At 44.0% G+C, this 18,491-nt stretch overlaps 1 protein-coding gene across 1 annotated transcript in view; it reads left to right on the top strand.

Annotated features, from left to right (window-relative positions):
• The first annotated feature begins 8,433 nt into the window (after positions 1–8,433).
• The window catches only part of klhl2 (kelch-like family member 2), a 140,412-nt gene continuing 130,354 nt past the window's right edge, over positions 8,434–18,491 (top strand). The window contains 1 exon segment of the mRNA XM_068040030.1: positions 8,434–8,680. Coding sequence (XP_067896131.1) covers positions 8,613–8,680 — 68 coding nt within the window. The 5' untranslated portion in view covers positions 8,434–8,612.

Genomic DNA, 18,491 nt, shown 5'->3' with positions numbered 1-18,491 from the left:
GAGGAGGCCGAGATGGATCATCAACTCGGCACTTCTGGCTGAAGATTGTTGCAAATGCTTCAGCCTTATCTTTCGTACTGATGTGCTGGGCTCCCCCATCGTTGAGGATGGGGATCTTTGTGGAGCCACCTCCTCCAGTTAGTTGTTTAATTGTCCACCACCATTCATGGCTGGATGTGGCAGGACTGCAGAGCTTAGATCCGATTCGTTGGTTATGGGATTGCTTAGCTCTGTCTACGGCATGCTGCTTACGCAGTTTGGCATGCAATAGTCCTGTGTTGTAGCTTCACCAGGTTGACACCTCATTTTGAGGTATGCGTGGTGCTGCTCCTGGCATGCCCTCCTGCACTCTTCATTGAACCAGGGTTGGTTTCCTGGCTTGATGGTAATGGTAGAGTGGGGGATATGCTGGGCCATGAGGTTACAGATTGTTTTTGAGTACAATTCTGTTGCTGCTGGATGCCCAGTTTTGCATTGCTAGATCTGTTCAAAATCTATCCCATTTCGCACGGTGATAGTGCCACACAACACGATGGACGGTTTCCTCAATGTGAAGGCGGGACTTCGTCTCCACAAGGACTGTGCAGTGGTCACACCTACCAATACAGTCATGGACAGAAGCATCTGCGGCAGGCAGATTGGTGAGGACGAGGTCAAGTATGTTTTTCCCTCGTGTTGGTTCCCCCACCACCTGCCGCAGACCCAGTCTAGCAGCTATGTCCTTTAGGACTCGGCCAGCTTGGTCAGTAGTGATGCTACCGAGCCACTCTTGGTGGGGGACATTGAAGTCCCCCACCCAGAGTACATTTTGTGCCCTTGCCACCCGCAGTGCTTCCTCCAAGTGGTGTTCAACCTGGAGGAGTACTGAGTCATCAGCTGAGGGAGGGCGGTAGGTGGTAATCAGTAGGAGGTTACCTTGCCCATGTTTGACCTGATGCCATGAGACTTAATGGGATCCAGAGTCGATGTTGAGGACTCCCAGGGCAACTCCCTCCCTACTGTATACCACTGTGCCACCACCTCTGGCGGGTCTGTCCTCCCGGTGGGACAGGACATACCCGGGGATGGTGATGGCAGTGTCTGGGACATTGCCTGTAAGGTATGATTCTGTGAGTATGACTTTGTCAGGCTGTTGCTTGACTAGTCTGTGGGACAGCTCTCCCAACTTTGGCACAAGCCCCCAGATGTTAGTAAGGAGGACTTTGCAGGGTCGACAGGGCTGGGTTTGCCGTTGTTATTTCCGGTGCCTAGGTCGATGCCAGGTGGTCCGTCAGGTTAACCTATCCATATCCATTTGTAAATTTCTCATTTCTTTATTGCAACTTACTATTCCACCTATTTTAGTGTCATCTGTAAATTTGGCTATAGTACCTTCTATCCCTGCATCCAAGTCATTAATGTAGATTGTAAACAGTTGGGGCCCGAGGACCAAACCCTGTGGCACCCCACTAGTTACATCTTGCCAACCAGAAAAATACCCATTCATCCCGACTCTCTGTTTTCTGTTGGTTAGCCAATCCTCTATCCAAGCTAATAAATTGCCCCTAATCCCATGTAATCTTACCTTGTGTATTAACCTTTTGTGCGGCACCTTATCAAATGCCTTCTGTAAGTCCAGATATACTACATCTACAGGATCCCCATTATCCACTTTGCTTGTTACATCTTCGAAGAACTCTAGCAAATTAGTCAAACATGATTTACCCTTCATAAAAGCAATGCTGACTCTGATGGATTGCCTTTTGACTTTCTAAATGTCCTGTTATTACTTCCTTAATAATGGATTCTAACAATTTCCCAACGACAGATGTTAAACTAACTGGTCTATAGTTTCCTACTTTCTGCCTCCCTCCTTTTTTGAATAAGCTTTAGCTTTTTTCCAATCCACTGGAACCTTTCCCACATCCAGGGAATTTTGGAATTTTATAACCAATGGATCCACTATCACCGCTGTCATTTCCTTTAAGACCCGAGGATGTAGGCCATCAGGCCCTGGGGACTTGTCTGCCTAGTTTCGGGTAAGATGTATGCATTTCATTTCATAGCAGGACTGTGGACGTGCCTTGCTGTTGTGAGTGTAAGACTGTTGGTAAAGCCCAAATTGTAACAAATACATTTTGTGTTACATGATGTGAAGCTTCTGTCATTTCTACATCATCATATTTTCTGAAATATCCATGACCAGTATGATAGCGAACCTGCCGATCATTATGTATAATCCTTTACATTTCCTATCTCATATTGCAGTGAAGATACAATGGCATTGTGTAAATTAGTTTTAGAAAATAAGTTACTGTTTCATTGTCTTGCTGTATTGTTCTGGATGTTGCAGGTTGTTGCGTTTACAATTGTGTCCATTTAATTTTACCTGCAGTCTCTATCTGCTGGTGCATGCAATATCCTTCCCAGCCCTGTGGTGAGCTTACAGCATCAAGCTCCATTTGGGCAGAACATTTGTCAGCCCCATGAAATCCTGGCCTTGCTAAAAATTGCTGAGGTTTGTTCTTGTTGCATGGTTGCTTCAACAGTTTCTTTAGCTTTGTGGAGAATCTACCCTCTTTATATTGCAAACATTTTCACCTTTTGGCATACAATTTTTGACCACACTTGACTTCCTGTTGCACATTTGTGTTACACTTTTTATTTCAACTATTTTACCATGATAAATTCCTATGCCCACATTTATATTGGAGGTTGCCGACATAAATTCGACACTTTGATTAGGAATTCTGGACACTGAGCTCTAAAAAATTGCTGAAAATGCTTTTTTCATTTTTTCAATTTGCCATTTTCATCTCATTGACAAAATGTCTAATGTCAAAATAAGGGCTTAAAATTAAGAAAAATCACATTACAAAATAACATGATTAAATTGTTGTTAGCATCCAGAATTGGGCATGTAGTGAGCAGTGTGAGCACTGCACATGGCTATTACTATTGACTCTGGCAATAAGCAATATATCTGTAATGGTGGCCAGATATCTGACATCTATGACACCACTTAAAGAAAGACAGCATCTTTTAAAAAGGAGATACATGCTGGCTGCAGACATTAGGGAAACATGTTTGCAATCAGAGATGTGACTGAAGCAAGCACTGCTGGAGTATCAAGGGTCTCAGATGCTGCCTCAGAAGCCCTGGTGCAAGTGGTGGACAGGAGGATGAACATCCTTCCTTTCCAGGTATCAACACGCTGGAAAATGGAAGCAGTCGCAGAGTGTGTTAATGCCTGGAGCTGAGCACCTAGGAGATGGCTGCAATGCCTAAAGAAATTCAATGACCTCACTAGAGTTGGCAAGGACAGAATACTGATGCCTTTTTCTCACAATTCTTTCATTTTAGCAGAGGGATGGCCCCTTCAACAGGCAGTCAACATGGATTTCTTTGAACTATTGACCACCCTGGATTCACACAGCTTCTTCCCACATTTTATTGGTCTATGAAATGGAGCCGTTTTTTTGCAATCCCCTCTTAGTTGACAGTGTTGTGGTAAGATATGAAACAGATCCATAAAAATTAATGATTAAAAACTGAGGCATTGATGTAAATGTTGATGTTGATAGTTTTTTCATTGTTGCAGATGGTGAGCCAGACCTAGCCCGCTCAGCAGCAACATCTTGTCTTTGATTACGGAGAGATTCCACCTTAGATCTCAGAAACATCTGCAACAATAAAAGCTCGACTGACAACATTGCCTATATTAATCCTTTGTCTTTTAAGGATGCCTTTCTTGTAATAATGCTCTTCATAGTTCTGGCAACCAACAGGACAAAAAGAACCTCAACTATTTTTGACCCCACTGAGTTTCTAGTAGCTTTCAGCCTTGCCCTGGCATTTATACAGTAACTTTTCATTTTGGTAAACAAGGGCAGAATTTCCCATTTTGGAAGTCATAGGCCTTTGCTCCTGGGAGATTTCCTGCTCCTGGCTGAAAATTCAGTTTCGGGAAGCTTGGATAACACGGGATATTGTGAGCCTAGTCAAAAAGAAAAAGGAAGCATTTGTAAGGACTGGAAGGCTAGGAACAGATGAAGCACTTGAGGAATATAAAGACAATAGGAAGGAACTTAAGCAAGGAGTTAGGAGGGCTAAAAGGGGTCATGAAAAGTCATTGGCAAACAGGATTAAGGAAAATCCCAAGGCTTTTTATACGTATATAAAGAGCAAGAGGGTAACCAGGGAAAGGGTTGGCCCACTCAAGGACAGAGATGGGAATCTATGTGTGGAGCCAGAGGAAATGGGCAAGGTGCTAAATGAGTGCTTTGCATCAGTATTCACCAAAGAGAAGGACTTGGTGGATAATGAGCCTAGGGAAGGGAGTGCAGATAGTCTCAGTCATCTCATTATCAAAAAGGAGGAGGTGTTGGGTGTCTTGCAAAGCATTAAGGTAGATAAGTCCCCAGGGCCTGATGGGATCTACCCCAGAATACTGAGGGAGGCAAGGGAAGAAATTGCTGGGGCCTTGACAGAAATCTTTGCATCCTCATTGGCTACAGGTGAGGTCCCAGAGGACTGGAGAATAGCCAATGTTGTGCCTTTGTTTAAGAAGGGTAGCAAGGATAATACAGGAAATTATAGGCCGGTGAGCCTTATGTCAGTGGTAGGGAAACTATTAGAGAGGATTATTCGGGACAGGATTTACTCCCATTTGGAAACAAACGAACTTATTAGCAAGAGACAGCATGGTTTTGTGAAGGGGAGGTCGTGTCTCACTAATTTGATTGAGTTTTTTGAGGAAGTGACAAAGATGATTGATGAAGGAAGGGCAGTGGATGTTATCTATATGGACTTCAGTAAAGCCTTTGACAAGGTCCCGCATGGCAGACTGGTACAAAAGGTGAAGTCACACGGGATCAGAGGTGAGCTGGCAAGATGGATACAGAACTGGCTCAGACAGAGAAGACAGAGGGTATCAGTGGATGGGTGTTTTTCTGAATGGAGGGATGTGACTAGTGGTGTTCCACAGGGATCAGTGCTGGGACCTTTGCTGTTTGTAGTATATATAAATAATTTTGAGGAAAATGTAGCTGGTCTGATTAGTAAGTTTGCGGACGACACAAAGGTTGGTGGAGTTGCAGATAATGATGAGGATTGTCAGAGGATACAGCAGGATATAGATCGGTTGGAGACTTGGGCGGAGAAATGGCAGATGGAGTTTAATCCGGACAAATGTGAGGTAATGCATTTTGGAAGGTCTAATGCAGGTGGGAGGTATACAGTAAATGGCAGAACCCTGAGAGAGACCTGGGCGTACAGGTTCACAGGTCACTGAAAGTGGCAACACAGGTGGATAAGTAGTCAAGAAGGCATACGGTATGCTTGCCTTCATCGGTCGGGGCATAGAGTATAAAAATTGGCAAGTCATGTTGCCGCTGTACAGAACCTTAGTTAGGCCACACTTAGAATATTGCGCACAATTCTGGTCGCCACAGTACCAGAAGGACGTGGAGGCTATGGAGAGGGTACAGAGGAGGTTTACCAGGATGTTGCCTGGTCTGGAGGGCATTAGCTATGAGGAGAGGTTGGAAAAACTCGGATTGTTTTCACTGGAACGACGGAGGTGGAGGGGCGACATGATAGAGGTTTACAAAGTTATGAGCGGCATGGACAGAGTGGATAGTCAGAAGCTTTTTCCCAGGGTGGAAGAGTCAATTACTAGGGGACATAGGTTTAAGGTGCGAGGGGCAAAGTTTAGAGGGGATGTGCGAGGCAAGTTTTTTACACAGAGGGTGTTGAGTGCCTGGAACTTGCTGCCAGGGGAGCTGGTGGAAGCAGATACGATAGCGACGTTTAAGAGGCATCTTGACAAATATATGAATAGGATGGGAATAGAGGGATATGGGCCCCAGAAGTGCAGAAGGTGTTAGTTTAGGCAGGCATCAAGATCGGCGCAGGCTTGGAGGGTCGAATGGCCTGTTCCTGTGCTGTACAGTTCTTTGTTCTTTGCTCTTTGAAACAGCCATTTAAAAACTGATAAATTGTCGAACATGTCCAAATCCGCTCTTTCTCTGCACAAGATCTCAAACATGGGTTTATGATAGGATGCCGCCCTTGTTATATCACTAGCATTGTGGTAAAGAGTTTGACAGGTTTCATCTGTGCCACCTCAGATGCGTTATGCAAATCAAATTGCAGGACCACATTACCAATTGTGAGCTACTGAATCATGGAAAAGCAAATAGTGTTAGCAATGGCAATAAAAACCACAGGTCTGTGGGAAGGTTTCTGATGACTTCACAAAAGGGCACAGGCAGTATTTTAAGATATATTGAAGCAGAACCTGGAGCTGTATAGGCATTTACATGAACCACTGGTTGCTGCAAACCGATCAGTCATGCTGTTCAATAGTATGACAGTGGACAACTTTGAAATGCACTCCTGTCCATATCCTAACTCACACCAAGTCCTGCTTACACACCAAAAAGTGACTTGGTGATAGGAGGCAGAGGGTGGTAGTGGAGGGTTGTTTTTCAGATTGGAGGCCAGTGACCAGTGGTGTGCCTCAGGGATCGGTGCTGGGCCCTCTGTTGTTTGTCATATATATTAATGACTTGGATGTGAATGTAAGGGGCATGATTAGTAAGTTTGCAGATGAGACCAAAATTGGTGGCATAGTGGACAGTGAAGAAGGTTGTCTAAGGTTACAACAGGATATAGATCAACTGGGAAAGAGGGCAAGGGAGTGGCAAATGGAATTTAACACAGACAAGTGTGAAGTGATGCATTTTGGGAAGTTAAACCAGGGCAAGACATATACAGTGAATGGCAGGGACCTGGGGAGTGTTCTCGAGCAGAGAGACCTTGGGGTGCAAGTACATAGTTCCCTGAAAGTGGCAACACAGGTAGACAGGGTGGTGAAGAATGCGTATGGCATGCTTGCCTTCATCGGCCGATGCATTAAGTACAAGAGTTGGGACGTCATGTTACAGTTGTACTTAACGTTGGTTAGGCCGCATTTGGAGTACTGTGTGCAGTTCTGGTTGCCGCACTACAGGAAAGATGTGATTAAGCTAGAGAGGGTGCAGAAAAGATTCACAAGGATGTTGCCTGGTTTGGAGGGCTTGAGTTATAAAGAGAGATTGGATAGGCTGGGTCTGTTTTCCCTGGAGCGAAGGAGACTGACAAGGGGACATAATAGAGGTATATAAAATTATGAGAGGCATAGATAGGGTAGATAACCAGAGTCTGTTTCCCATGGTAGGGGTGACTAAAACTAGAGGGCATAGATTTAATGTGAGAGGGAGGATTAAAGGGGATCAAAGGTAAATTTTTCACACAAAGAATGGTGGGTATCTGGAATGAGCTGCCTGAGGAGGTGGTGGAGGCAGGAACATTTAAGAGGCATCTGGACAGGTACTTGAATGAGCAAGGCATAGAGGGATATGGAATTAATGCAGGCAGGTGGGATTAGTATAGATAGGCATTATGGTCATCATGGATGCGGTGGGCTGAAGGGCCTGTTTCTATGCTGTATGACTCTATGACTCTATGACTACCTCTGTGCTTGATGACCTACGTTGACTTTTGATCCAGCAATGACTTGATGTTAAAATTCTCATCCATGACCTCACCTGTCCCTATCTCTGTAACCCCCTAGATTCCTCTAAGATCTCTGTTCTCCTCCAACTCTGGCCTCTTGTGCAACCCCAATTTAATCACTCCACCATTGGTGATTGTGTCTTCAGCTGCCTGGACCCTATTCTTTTGAATTCCCTCCCTAAACCTCTCTAGCATGCTCTATCTGTGTTCTCCTTCTTTAAGTCACTCCTTAAAAACTATCTCTTTGATCAAGCTTTTGGGTACCTGTCGTAATATCTTTGATGTGGCTAGATGTCAAATTTTGTTTAACAATGCTCCTGTGAAGTATTTATGCTATAGGCACTATAAAAATGCGAGTTGTTGTTGCTGTCAACAGCATCAACAAAATAGATGCTGTGGAAACAGTATCAACAGGCAATAACAACCAAGTGACTGGAATTGGGCATGTTGTGAGAAGCCTTATGTCCCACAAATTGAACACAGCAACAAGCAGGTCTGATTTCACTCGATATATGCAATCACTGTTGATTATATGTTTTTCCTTTTGTAGCGTCATTTCAGTAGTAAGATACATGGTTTTGAATATCAGGTGCAGTTCACCTGAATACCAAGGGTGCTCGGGTGCAGGGATTTCATGATACTGCTATAGTTTCCTTTCAATTCACATATTAAGGGGGCTTCTTCCAAGTCCTCCAACCCAGGGGGAGCTCCTAGTATTCCATTACCTGTAAATATCAGTTTTGATATTAGGAGCGGAATGAAAATAAAAGTTGGAACTGGGAGACAACCAGATGCTTCCTAAGGTGGGGACTGAAGACGAGGAGCATTGTGGGGTGTTGGAGGAGGAGGTTTCCAGGAAGCGCCGCCCCTCTTGTCCCCCCCCCCCCCAAGTCCCTGCTCCTCGCCCTGAAGCTGCTGAGAGGTTCAGAAAGAACGAGCTGAGAGTTGGTGTTGTAGCAACAGCCGTCGCCGTTGCCCCAGTGACCGCCCGGGCAATTGTGTAGACAATGGAGGGCGCGCGGAGATTGGAACGGCGCTAAAATGGGGAACAATCCCACACGTTTCTGAGTGGAATGGTGCAGCGCGCCGCGCTCGCTCTGCGCATTCGGCAACAGGCGGACACAATGGAGATACAGCAAATGTGAGTCTGTGCCGCTCAGCCGGCCGCACCACCACAACTACAGTTACAGCCAGAGAGCTCCGGCACCGGCGGGGAGCAAGTGAGCGGCAGGGCAGGGCAGGGTGGGGAATTCCAGCCAAGGGGAGACCCTGCCAGGAGGAGGGTCTGGTAGTGGCCCTCCCCCGCTGCTGCCTCCTCCTCCTCCCACTCTGAGGACAGGGAGTTCTCCAGCCAGGGGAGTTCCCGGCACCCCCAGGGGAGGCTTTGGTTGTGGAGAAGCAGCTTTTCAATGCAAAGTGTGCAGGGGATCGGGGAAACACAAACTTGAGTTTCTGATGGGAAATGGCAATACAGTTGTTTTTAAATTACAGCATTTCTAAAATGTTAAGTATATGTAAGAAGGTAAAGAGAGGTAAAATTAGGTCAGATCCAAGGGTCCTAACTATTGGAGATGTGAGATTTTTTTTCTGGGCGGGGAAGAGAGATTGGGGGTCTTCTCCATGGATGTACAGCAGCTGATGCTTTGATGACTATTTTGTTGCATATATAGTTGTCTTGTTTTTGTTAGATGTGTTAGGGTGAGGGTTAAAAGTAAATTCTCTATCAAATGTAAGGCGATCGTGTTGAGAGGGGCAGCTGCAAAATCCATTTCATGAATGCAATAAACCAGAAATGTTTGTAAAATGTTTGGCATACTGTTTTTGGAGATCAGGGCATCATTTTTATACAGTAACTGATGCATCGAATAAATGGCATGATTATGTATTTTGACTTGCAGTGTTGACAGTAGAATTCTGAAGTTGAGTATGTTAAATTTTAATGCGGCTGCACTCTGAACATCCACTCTGAATTTCAGTAAAGCATGATGGTGGGCATGTTTGTACTGTCGACATGAATCGTGGGGCAAAGGCAACACCTGTATAATAAGTATAGATTTTGCTCTTCTGAACTTATTTGTGTCCAGAGGGGATGTTTTGAACAATATAAATACTTGGGTGAAAAACTGGTGGTTGAGGTGATGGATTATGATCAGACAAGAAGCATATTGATGCAGTCCTAAAGTATATTAATTGTAATTTCTGTACCATGTTTTACATTGCAGTTTTTAATATTGTGTTCATAAACAGAAATCTGCTGAACATTTTTTCATATTTTATTGAGATGCTGTCTATATTTCCCTTTCATGAGTATTTGTGTTTATTGAAGAACATTTGCATATGATTTAGTCTGTTTTATAGCCTGACTTTCTCCCTGTCCAGTGAGAAATATAACATTGCCATAACTGGTTCCATATTGTGTTGTATACAATTCATGAATGTCTCTGGTTTGATCTCTGAATTGAGTCAACTGATCTTTGCCTCAGTGATTGGCAGCGCTGCTACAGATCATTTTAGTGAATTTTGATTAGACAGGCAAAAGTGTATGGATTCCTGTTAACTTTTGTCCATTCTTCCTGGATGGAGGTATACATGTGTAGGTGTTGGATGATGACATCGCATCCTACGCATCCCCACCCCCCCTTGTTCCAAGTGCCTGCCAACACTCATTGATCGGGCCCACATAATTTTTTCAAAAGTCGTTATTTCAAGATCTAAGGAGTAAATTGTAGGAGGACAGCAAATATCATTCTGAATGATATAAATACATTTTTGTAAGGGCTATTGCATGAAGTAAGCTTATAGAGATATGTTGGATTGAGATTTGAAACGATTCTGCAAAGCTTGTTTGGAGGGACTTGGGTTTTATTTCAGTCTTTATGGGGCAGTGGAATAAAGAATACCTTTATTAGAGTCAGAGTCATACAGTGCAGAAACAGGCCCTTTGGCCCATCATGTCTGTGCCAGCCATCAAGCACCTATCTATTCTAATCCCATTTTCCAGCACTTGGCCCATTGCCTTGTATGCTATGGTGTTTCATGTGCTCATCTAAATACTTCTCAAATGTGAGGGCTCCTGCCCCTACCACCCCTTCAGGCAGTGTGTTCCAGATTCCAACCACCCTCTGGGTGAAAATATTTTTCCTCAGATCCCCTCTAAACCTCCTGCACCTTTAAATCTGGTTGTTGACCCCTCCGCTAAGGGAAAAAGTTTCTTCCTATCAATACCCCTCATAATTTTGTATACCTCAATCAGGTCCCCCCTCAGCCTTCTCTGCTCTAAGGAAAACAACCCCAGCCTTTTCAGTCTCTCTTCATAGCTGAAATGCTCCAGCCCAAGCAACATTCTGGTGAATCTCCTGCAACCACTCCAATGTAGTCACATCCTTCCTATAGTGTGGTGACCAGAACTGTACACTGTACTCCAGCTGTGGCCTAACTAGCATTTTATACAGCTCCATCATAACTTCCCTGCTCTTATATTTTATGCCTCGGCTAATAAAGACAGGTATCCCATATGCCTTCCTAACCACTGTATCTACCTGTGCAGCTGCCTTCAGTGATCTATGGTCAAGTACACCAAAGTCCCTCTGACCCTCTATACTTCCTAGGGTCCTACCACCCATTGTACATTCCCTTCCCTTGTTAGTCCTCCCAAAATGCATCACCTCACATTTCTCAGGATTAAATTCCATTTGCCACTGCTCCGCCCATCTTACCAGCCCATCTATATCATCCTGTAATCTAAGGCTTTCCTCCTCACTATTTACAACATCAATTTTCGTGTCATCTGCAAACTTACTGATCATACCTCCTATATTCACATCTAAATCATTAATGTACACTACAAACAGCAAGGGTCCCAGCACTGATCCCTGCGGTACACCACTGGTCACAGGCTTCCAATCGCATAAGCAACCCTCGACCATCACCCTCTGCCTCCTTTCACTAAGCCAATTTTGGATCCAATTTGCCAAGTTGTCCTGGATCCTATGGGCTCTTATCTTCTTAACCAAGGTAACGTTCTGAACCATGCGGGACCTTATCAAAAGCCTTACTGTAGACCATGTAGACTACATCAACTGCCTTACCCGCATCTACACAGCTAGTCACCTCCTTGAACAATTCAATCAAGTTTGTCAGACACGATTTCCCCCTGACAAAGCCATGCGGACTATCCCTAATTAATCCCTGCTTCTCCAAGTGGAGATTAATCCTGTCCCTCAGAATTTTTTCCACTTGTTTCCCTACCACTGATGTTAGACTCATTGCCCTCTAATTACCTGGTTTATCCCTGTTACCCTTCTTGAATAATGGTGGTACATTCACTGTCCTCCAGTCCTCTGGTACCTCTCCTGTGGCCAGAGAGGATTTGTGTCAGAGCCCCTGCTATCTCCTCCCTTGCCTCACATAGCAGCCTGGGATACATCTCATCTGGGCCTGTGGATTTATCCACTTTTAAGCCTGTTAAAACCGCCAATACTTCCTCCCTTTCAATGCTAATTTGTTCAATATTGATTTTATCCGTTGCAATTTCTGCATGCCAGTTGCAGTTTGATATTTTCTCCATGTCTGTCTTTTTCCAAAAAGGGTTCACTATCAAAAATATTGTACCTCCCCACCCCAACTTATCTGGAATCATAAACTGCTAGAAATACTCAGTATATCTGGCAGTATCGATGGAGCGAGAAACCGAGTTAACCTTTCAGGTCGCTAACTCTGAGTCAGAACTGAGTGTTTTGAACTGAGAATTGAAACTGTTTTCAAGCAAGGTGGGGAAAGTGGGGGAGGGAGGAAAGAATAAATGGGAAGGTCTGTGCTAGGGTGAAAGGCAGGAGAGATTAAATGACAAAAGGAGTGTTGGTGCAAGGCAAAAGGGGTAGTAATGGGGTAAGTAAAGAAACAAAGATGGGTGTAGAGGAGGTGTAAATTGGAATAGCAGACTCATTTTCAGTCAGCATCTGTTGGTAAAATGGGGGCAGTCGTTATGATTTGAAATTATTGAACTTAATGTTGAGTCTGGAAAGCTGTAAAGTGCTTAATTGAAAGATGAGATGCTGTTCCTGTAATTTCTTCCTTCCCGTTGGACCATGATACCACCAGCAAATATCAAGCCCTCGTTTTAAATATGGTCACTGACCTCCTTTTCTGTGGAGTTCCTTCCTCCACAGCCTCCAATCTCTGAGCCCCCAACCTCAAACAGCCTGCTTCTACCTCCTTCCCAGGTAGACCTATCATTCCAGCCTGTTCTTGCCCTACAGAACTGGTTTCTTCTCTCCTTTTCTAGTACATTGATGACTGTATCGGTGCTATTCCCGGTCTCACCCTGAACTGGAAATTTTCATCAACTTTGTTTCCAATTTCTACCATTCCCTTGCCATCACATGGTCCACCCTTGATTCTTCCCTTCCTTGACTGCACTGTCTCCATTTCTGGGGATAGACTATTGGCTAATATTCACCATCAGCCCACAGCAACCTTGACTACGTTTCCTCACACCCTGCTTCCTTTAAGGACTCTTTTCCATTCTCCCAGTTTCTTCGTCGCCATTGCATCTGTTGTGACAATATAGCCTTCCATACCAGTGCTTCCGATATGTTTACTTTTTACCTCAACCACGGATTCCTCCCCACTGTGGTTAACAGTGTCTTCGACCATGTCTGTTCCATTTCCTGCACTTCTGTTGTCATCCCTTCTCTTCCCCCCCCCCACCACAGAAGCACAATAGGGTTCTCCCTGTTCTCACTTTCCACCCCACCGGCCTCTGCATTCTGCAGATTATCCTCCGCCATTTCTACAACTCCAGTGCGATGCCGCCATCAAACGCACTTTCCCCCTCCCCTCCTTTTCGCCTTCCCAAGGGACCATTCTCTCTGTGCTACCCTGGTCCTCTCCTCAATTGTCCTGTATATCACCTCCCTCTTCCCACGGTACCTTCTCATAAGTGCAGGAGATGCAACACCTGCCCTTTAACCTCCTCCCTTCTCACTGACCAAGGCCCCATATGCCCCTTCCAGGTGAAACAACGATATGCTTGTACTTGTTTCAATTTAATTTCTTTGCTGCTCGTGATACAGTCTCCTCTACACTGGGGAGACCAAATGCAGATTGGGCAATTGCTTTGCGGAACACCTCAGTTCAGTCCGCCAACTTGACATTGAGTTTCCGGTTGCCCGTCATTTTGATTCTCTGCACTACTCCCACTCTGATCTCTCTGTCCTCAGCCTCCTACACTGTTCCATTGAAGTTCAACGTAAGCTCAAGGAACAGCACCTCATCATTCAATTAGGCACTTTATAGCCTTTTGGACTTGACATTGAGTTCATCAATTTCAGATCATAACCTCCACCTTTTTTTTTTCTGGACAGCAGCTTTTGTTGGTGATTCTGCTTTCCCATTTACATCTCCTTTTAGCCACCATCTTTTGTTTCTTCACTTGTCCCATTACCATTTCCTTTTGCCTTGCACCATTGTCCCTTTTGTCATTTAATCTCTCCTGCCTTCCACCCTCTCTCAGACATCCCTGTTTGTTTTTCCACCGCCGCAGCCCCCCCCGCCTCTCACCACACCTCTGCCCTGGCTTTCCCTGCCTTGCTTAAAAACTGTTAGATCTCTAAGCGCTCCCAGTTCTGACAAAAGCTCATTGACCTGAAGTGTTAGCATCTGTGGAGAGAAAAACAGTTATCTGACCAGCTGAGTATTTCCAGCATTGTCTGTTTTATTTTAGATTTCCAGCATCCTCAGTGTTTTGTGTTTTTTTTTTGGGGGCGATTCAGTTTGTTCCATTCTCACAGCTCATTAACATCTTCTTTGTTAACAAAGCTGTCTGCAAACTGTATTGAAACCAAAATTTTGTAAATTCTTTTCTGTACATTTAACAGTTAATTCTCTTATTTCAGAGTAAAAATACAGTAGTTATTTACAAAGTAGTTTTTTTTCTATAAAGTGAGGGAACTGTTTCAAAATTCTAAGTGTGTCACAACAGCCATTTTAGAAGTGGTCGAGGTGCATATTTAGTTTGAAAATGCATATACACCCTCACATACAACTCTTATGAGCATCCCACAGTCAGTGCTGAAACTGCCCACACTCGAGTATACAGTACAAAACCTATGCAAATTGCAGATGAGTAAAAAATGACTGTCAACCCAAGACCTTTTGTACTTTAGTGAAAAATCTGTGCAAATCAGTTTGTGAAATAAAGAACTAGGCTATAGACATCACATCTCTGTCATCTTACAATATTTTACATACAGTCACGTACAGTGACTATTGCTGTCTAGGCAAACACAGCAGCCATTTTACACATGGTAAGATCCCACAAACTATAATGAGATTAGTAACTAACCTGTTTTGGTGGTGCTTGATGGAGGAATGTTGGTCAGAAGACAAGTGCTCTTTGAATAAAGGCTCAGATTTTGCGGTCAGCAGCGAAAGAATGGTGCTCGCCTTTCACACCAATGACAGCTGCCCACAGGCTATTTGTGGGCTTTTGAGTATAAACTTGCTGTCATTGGGTGTCTGATCCAGTGCACCATCCTCTACATGACATCTGTGGCATATGTGAACAGGGCAAGAAACAGCAGGGCTCTTCAACCTTCAGAAATAGCTCCTCTCTATCTGCTCCTCTTAATTTCTTGAAAACTTTAATCAAATCACCCCGAGGAATGATTTCGTGAAAGTGGACTGGAAACAGTTACTTGAAGGTAAGTCAGTGTCAGAGCAGTGGGAGACATTCAAAGGGAGATTCAAGGGATTCAGAGTAAACATGTTCCCACCAAAAAAAAGGGTCGGACGGCCAAATCTCGAGCCCTAGAATGCTGAGAGGAGTATAGAAAGTGGAGGGGTAAAATCAAAAAGGAAATTAGGAAAGCTAAGAGAGCGCAGGAAAGAATATTGGCAAGCAAAATCAAGGTGAACCCAAAGATGTTTTATCAATACATCTTTGGGCTATGAAGAGAGACTGGATAGGCTGGGGTTATTTTCCTTCGAGCAGAGAAGGCTGAGGGGGGACCTGATTGAGGTATACAAAAGTATGAGGGGCATTAATAGGATAGACAGGAAGAAACTTTTTCCTTTAGCAGAGGGGTCAGTAACCAGGGGGTATAGATTTAAGGTAAGGGGCAGGAGGTTTAGAGGGGATTTGAGGAAAAATATTTTCACCCAGTGGGTCGTTGGAATCTGGAACACACTGCCTGAAGGGGTGGTAGAGGCAGGGACCCTCAACATTTAAGAAGTATCTAGATGAGCACTTGAAACGCCATAACATACAAGGCTACGGGCCAAGTGCTGGAAAATGGGATTAGAATAGATAGGTGCTTGATAGACACGATGGGCCGAAGGCCCTGTTTCTGTGCTGTTCTATGACTCTTTGACTCTATTAAGAGTAATAGGATAACTAAAGAAAGAGTAGGGCCCATAAAAGGTAACCTATGTGTAGGGGCGGAAGATGTTGGTATTGTTCTTTGTGTCTGTCTTCACAAAAGAGGGGGACGATGCAGATATTGCAGTTAAGGAAGAAGAGTGTGACGTATTGGATGTGATCAACACGGGGAGAAAAGAAGTATTAATGGGATTAGCATCCTTTGAAAGTTGATAAATCACTAGGGCCGGATGAAATGTACCCCACGCTGTTAAAAGGTCTGACCATCATTTTCCAGTCCTCACTGGATACAGGTGTGGTGCTGGAGGATTGGAGGACTGCTCACGTTATACCTCTGTTGGGATGCAGGGAAATGTAGCAAGGTGAATACAAAATTGGCTCAATGGCAGGAAACAAAAGGTAATTGTTGACGGATGTTTTAGCGACTGGAGGGCTGTTTCTAGTGGCGTTCCGCAGGGCTCAATACTGGGTCCCCTACATTTTGTGGTATATAAACGATTTGGACGTAAATGTAAGGGCGTGATCAAGAAGTTTGCAGACAACACAAAGAATGGCCATGTGGTAGATAGCGAGGAGGATAGCTGTAGGCTGCAGGAAGATATTGATGGTCTGGTCAGATGGGCAGAAAAGTCGCAAATGGAATTCAACCTGGAGAAGTGTGAGGTGATGCATTTGGGGAGGTCAAACAAGGTAAAGGAATACACGATTAATGGGGAAAATACTGAGCAGTGTGGAGGAAGTGAGGGACCTTGGAGTGAATGTCCACAGATCCCTGAAGGTAGCAGGACAGGTCGATAAGGTGGTTAAGAAGTGATATGGAATCGTTTCCTTTATTAGCTGAGGTATAGAATATAAAAGCAGAGAGGTTATGCTGGAAGTGTATAAATCATTGGTTAGGCCACAACTTGAGTACTGTGTGCAGTTCTGGTCACCTCATTACAGAAAGGATGTAATTGCACTAGAGAAGGTACAGAGGAGATTTACGAGGATATTGCCTGGACTGAAAAATGCAGCTATAAGGAAAGACTGGATAGGCTGGAATTGTTCTCCTTGGAACAGAGAAAGCTGAGGGGACATTTGATTGAAATGTACAAAATTTTGAGGGGCCTGGATAGAGTGGATGTGAAGGGCCTATTTACCTTAGCAGGGAGGTCAGTGACTAGGAGACATAGATTTAATGTGATTGGTAGGGAGATGAGGAAATGTTTTTCACCCATAGGGTGATGGGGGTCTGGAACCCGTTGCCTGAAAGGGTAGTTGAGGCAGAAACCCTCAACTCATTTAAAATATATCTGGATGTGTACCTGAAGTGCCGTAATCTTCAGGGTTATGGACCAAATGCTGGAAGGTGGGATTAGACTTGGTGGCTCGTTCTTTGGCTGGCACAGACACGATGGGCCAAGTGGCCTCTTGCCGTTCCGTAAACTTTCTGTGATTCTTAACCATCTAAAATCCAGGGAATACAACACTAATTTGTGTAAGCTGTCCTTGTAATTTTAACCCTAGGAGTTGAGGTTTAATGCTGGTAAATCTATCTCCTCCAAGCCCAACCTATCCTTCCTAAGGTGTGATCCCCAGAAATCACAGTACTCCAGGGCTTTTTATAGCTGAAGCGTGTATTCTATTCCCTTGTACTCTAGTCCTGCCACACAAGCCACCCAGCAGACCAAGCCTTGGTTTAACATCCAATCCAAAAGAACAACTGAGTGCTCTACAATGTGCTCTCAAATCCGGAGTGGGTTTCAGTCTACAGCCTTCTGAATCAGATACAAAAGTAGTACCAACTCGTCAAGCTGATGCAGTAAAACAAAAGCATTTAAATTCGAGTAAAGTCTGTGTCAGTACTGCAGTGAGGCTCTGCCAACTCCATACTCCCCCAAAAGGGGGGAAAATTATTAAAAGTAAAATACTGATGCAATAGCAACTTAAAAATGTTGATGATAAGTCTGTATTAAAATCTAGAATTCCAAATATTGCCACTGTCTAAAATGCTACAATTTTCATAAAATTATAAGGCACACCATACATCACTTTTCCCAATGAGTGTTCTTGTGTTATTGGGAGTGTAAAATATTAACGCATGTATAAGATTAAACCATGACATCAGTGGAGCAGTCTATTGAGATTAGAGGAAATGGCTATCATTTTGTTTTTTTTAGAAAAGGAAAGATGTATCTGCATTCAAAATTTCAGTCTTATTCTAACAAGGGATTAGTTATGTTGGAATTTTACAACTGAATTTGATTAAAGATTTATTTTAACCTGTTTCCTTTCAGAAAAAAACACCTTTGGAGAGTCCTTACCTATGAAACCACACAAATGTTAAAGCTTAACTTACCAAGGTGAGCTCTGAAGATAGGGGTTAGCTGCAGGGTGTATAGCAGCCTGGTGCATGTCCAATACATTAAGCATTTTCAGATTAATATGGAACCCATATTAGACTGCCAGTATACTGCTGATATTAGCCTTAAAATGTATAGCCAAGAGACTTTTTTTTTCCCCCGCCAAGTTTTACTCCAGCTAGGTATTGTATTGAATTTTGCAATTAAGATGCCCTGCGCTAGTTTCACTC

This window comes from Heterodontus francisci, chromosome 1 (genome assembly GCF_036365525.1).
Source record: "Heterodontus francisci isolate sHetFra1 chromosome 1, sHetFra1.hap1, whole genome shotgun sequence".
Lineage (NCBI taxonomy): Eukaryota > Metazoa > Chordata > Chondrichthyes > Heterodontiformes > Heterodontidae > Heterodontus > Heterodontus francisci.
Note: the sequence above shows the minus strand (reverse complement) of the source record. Positions and strands in the feature narration are given on the sequence as shown.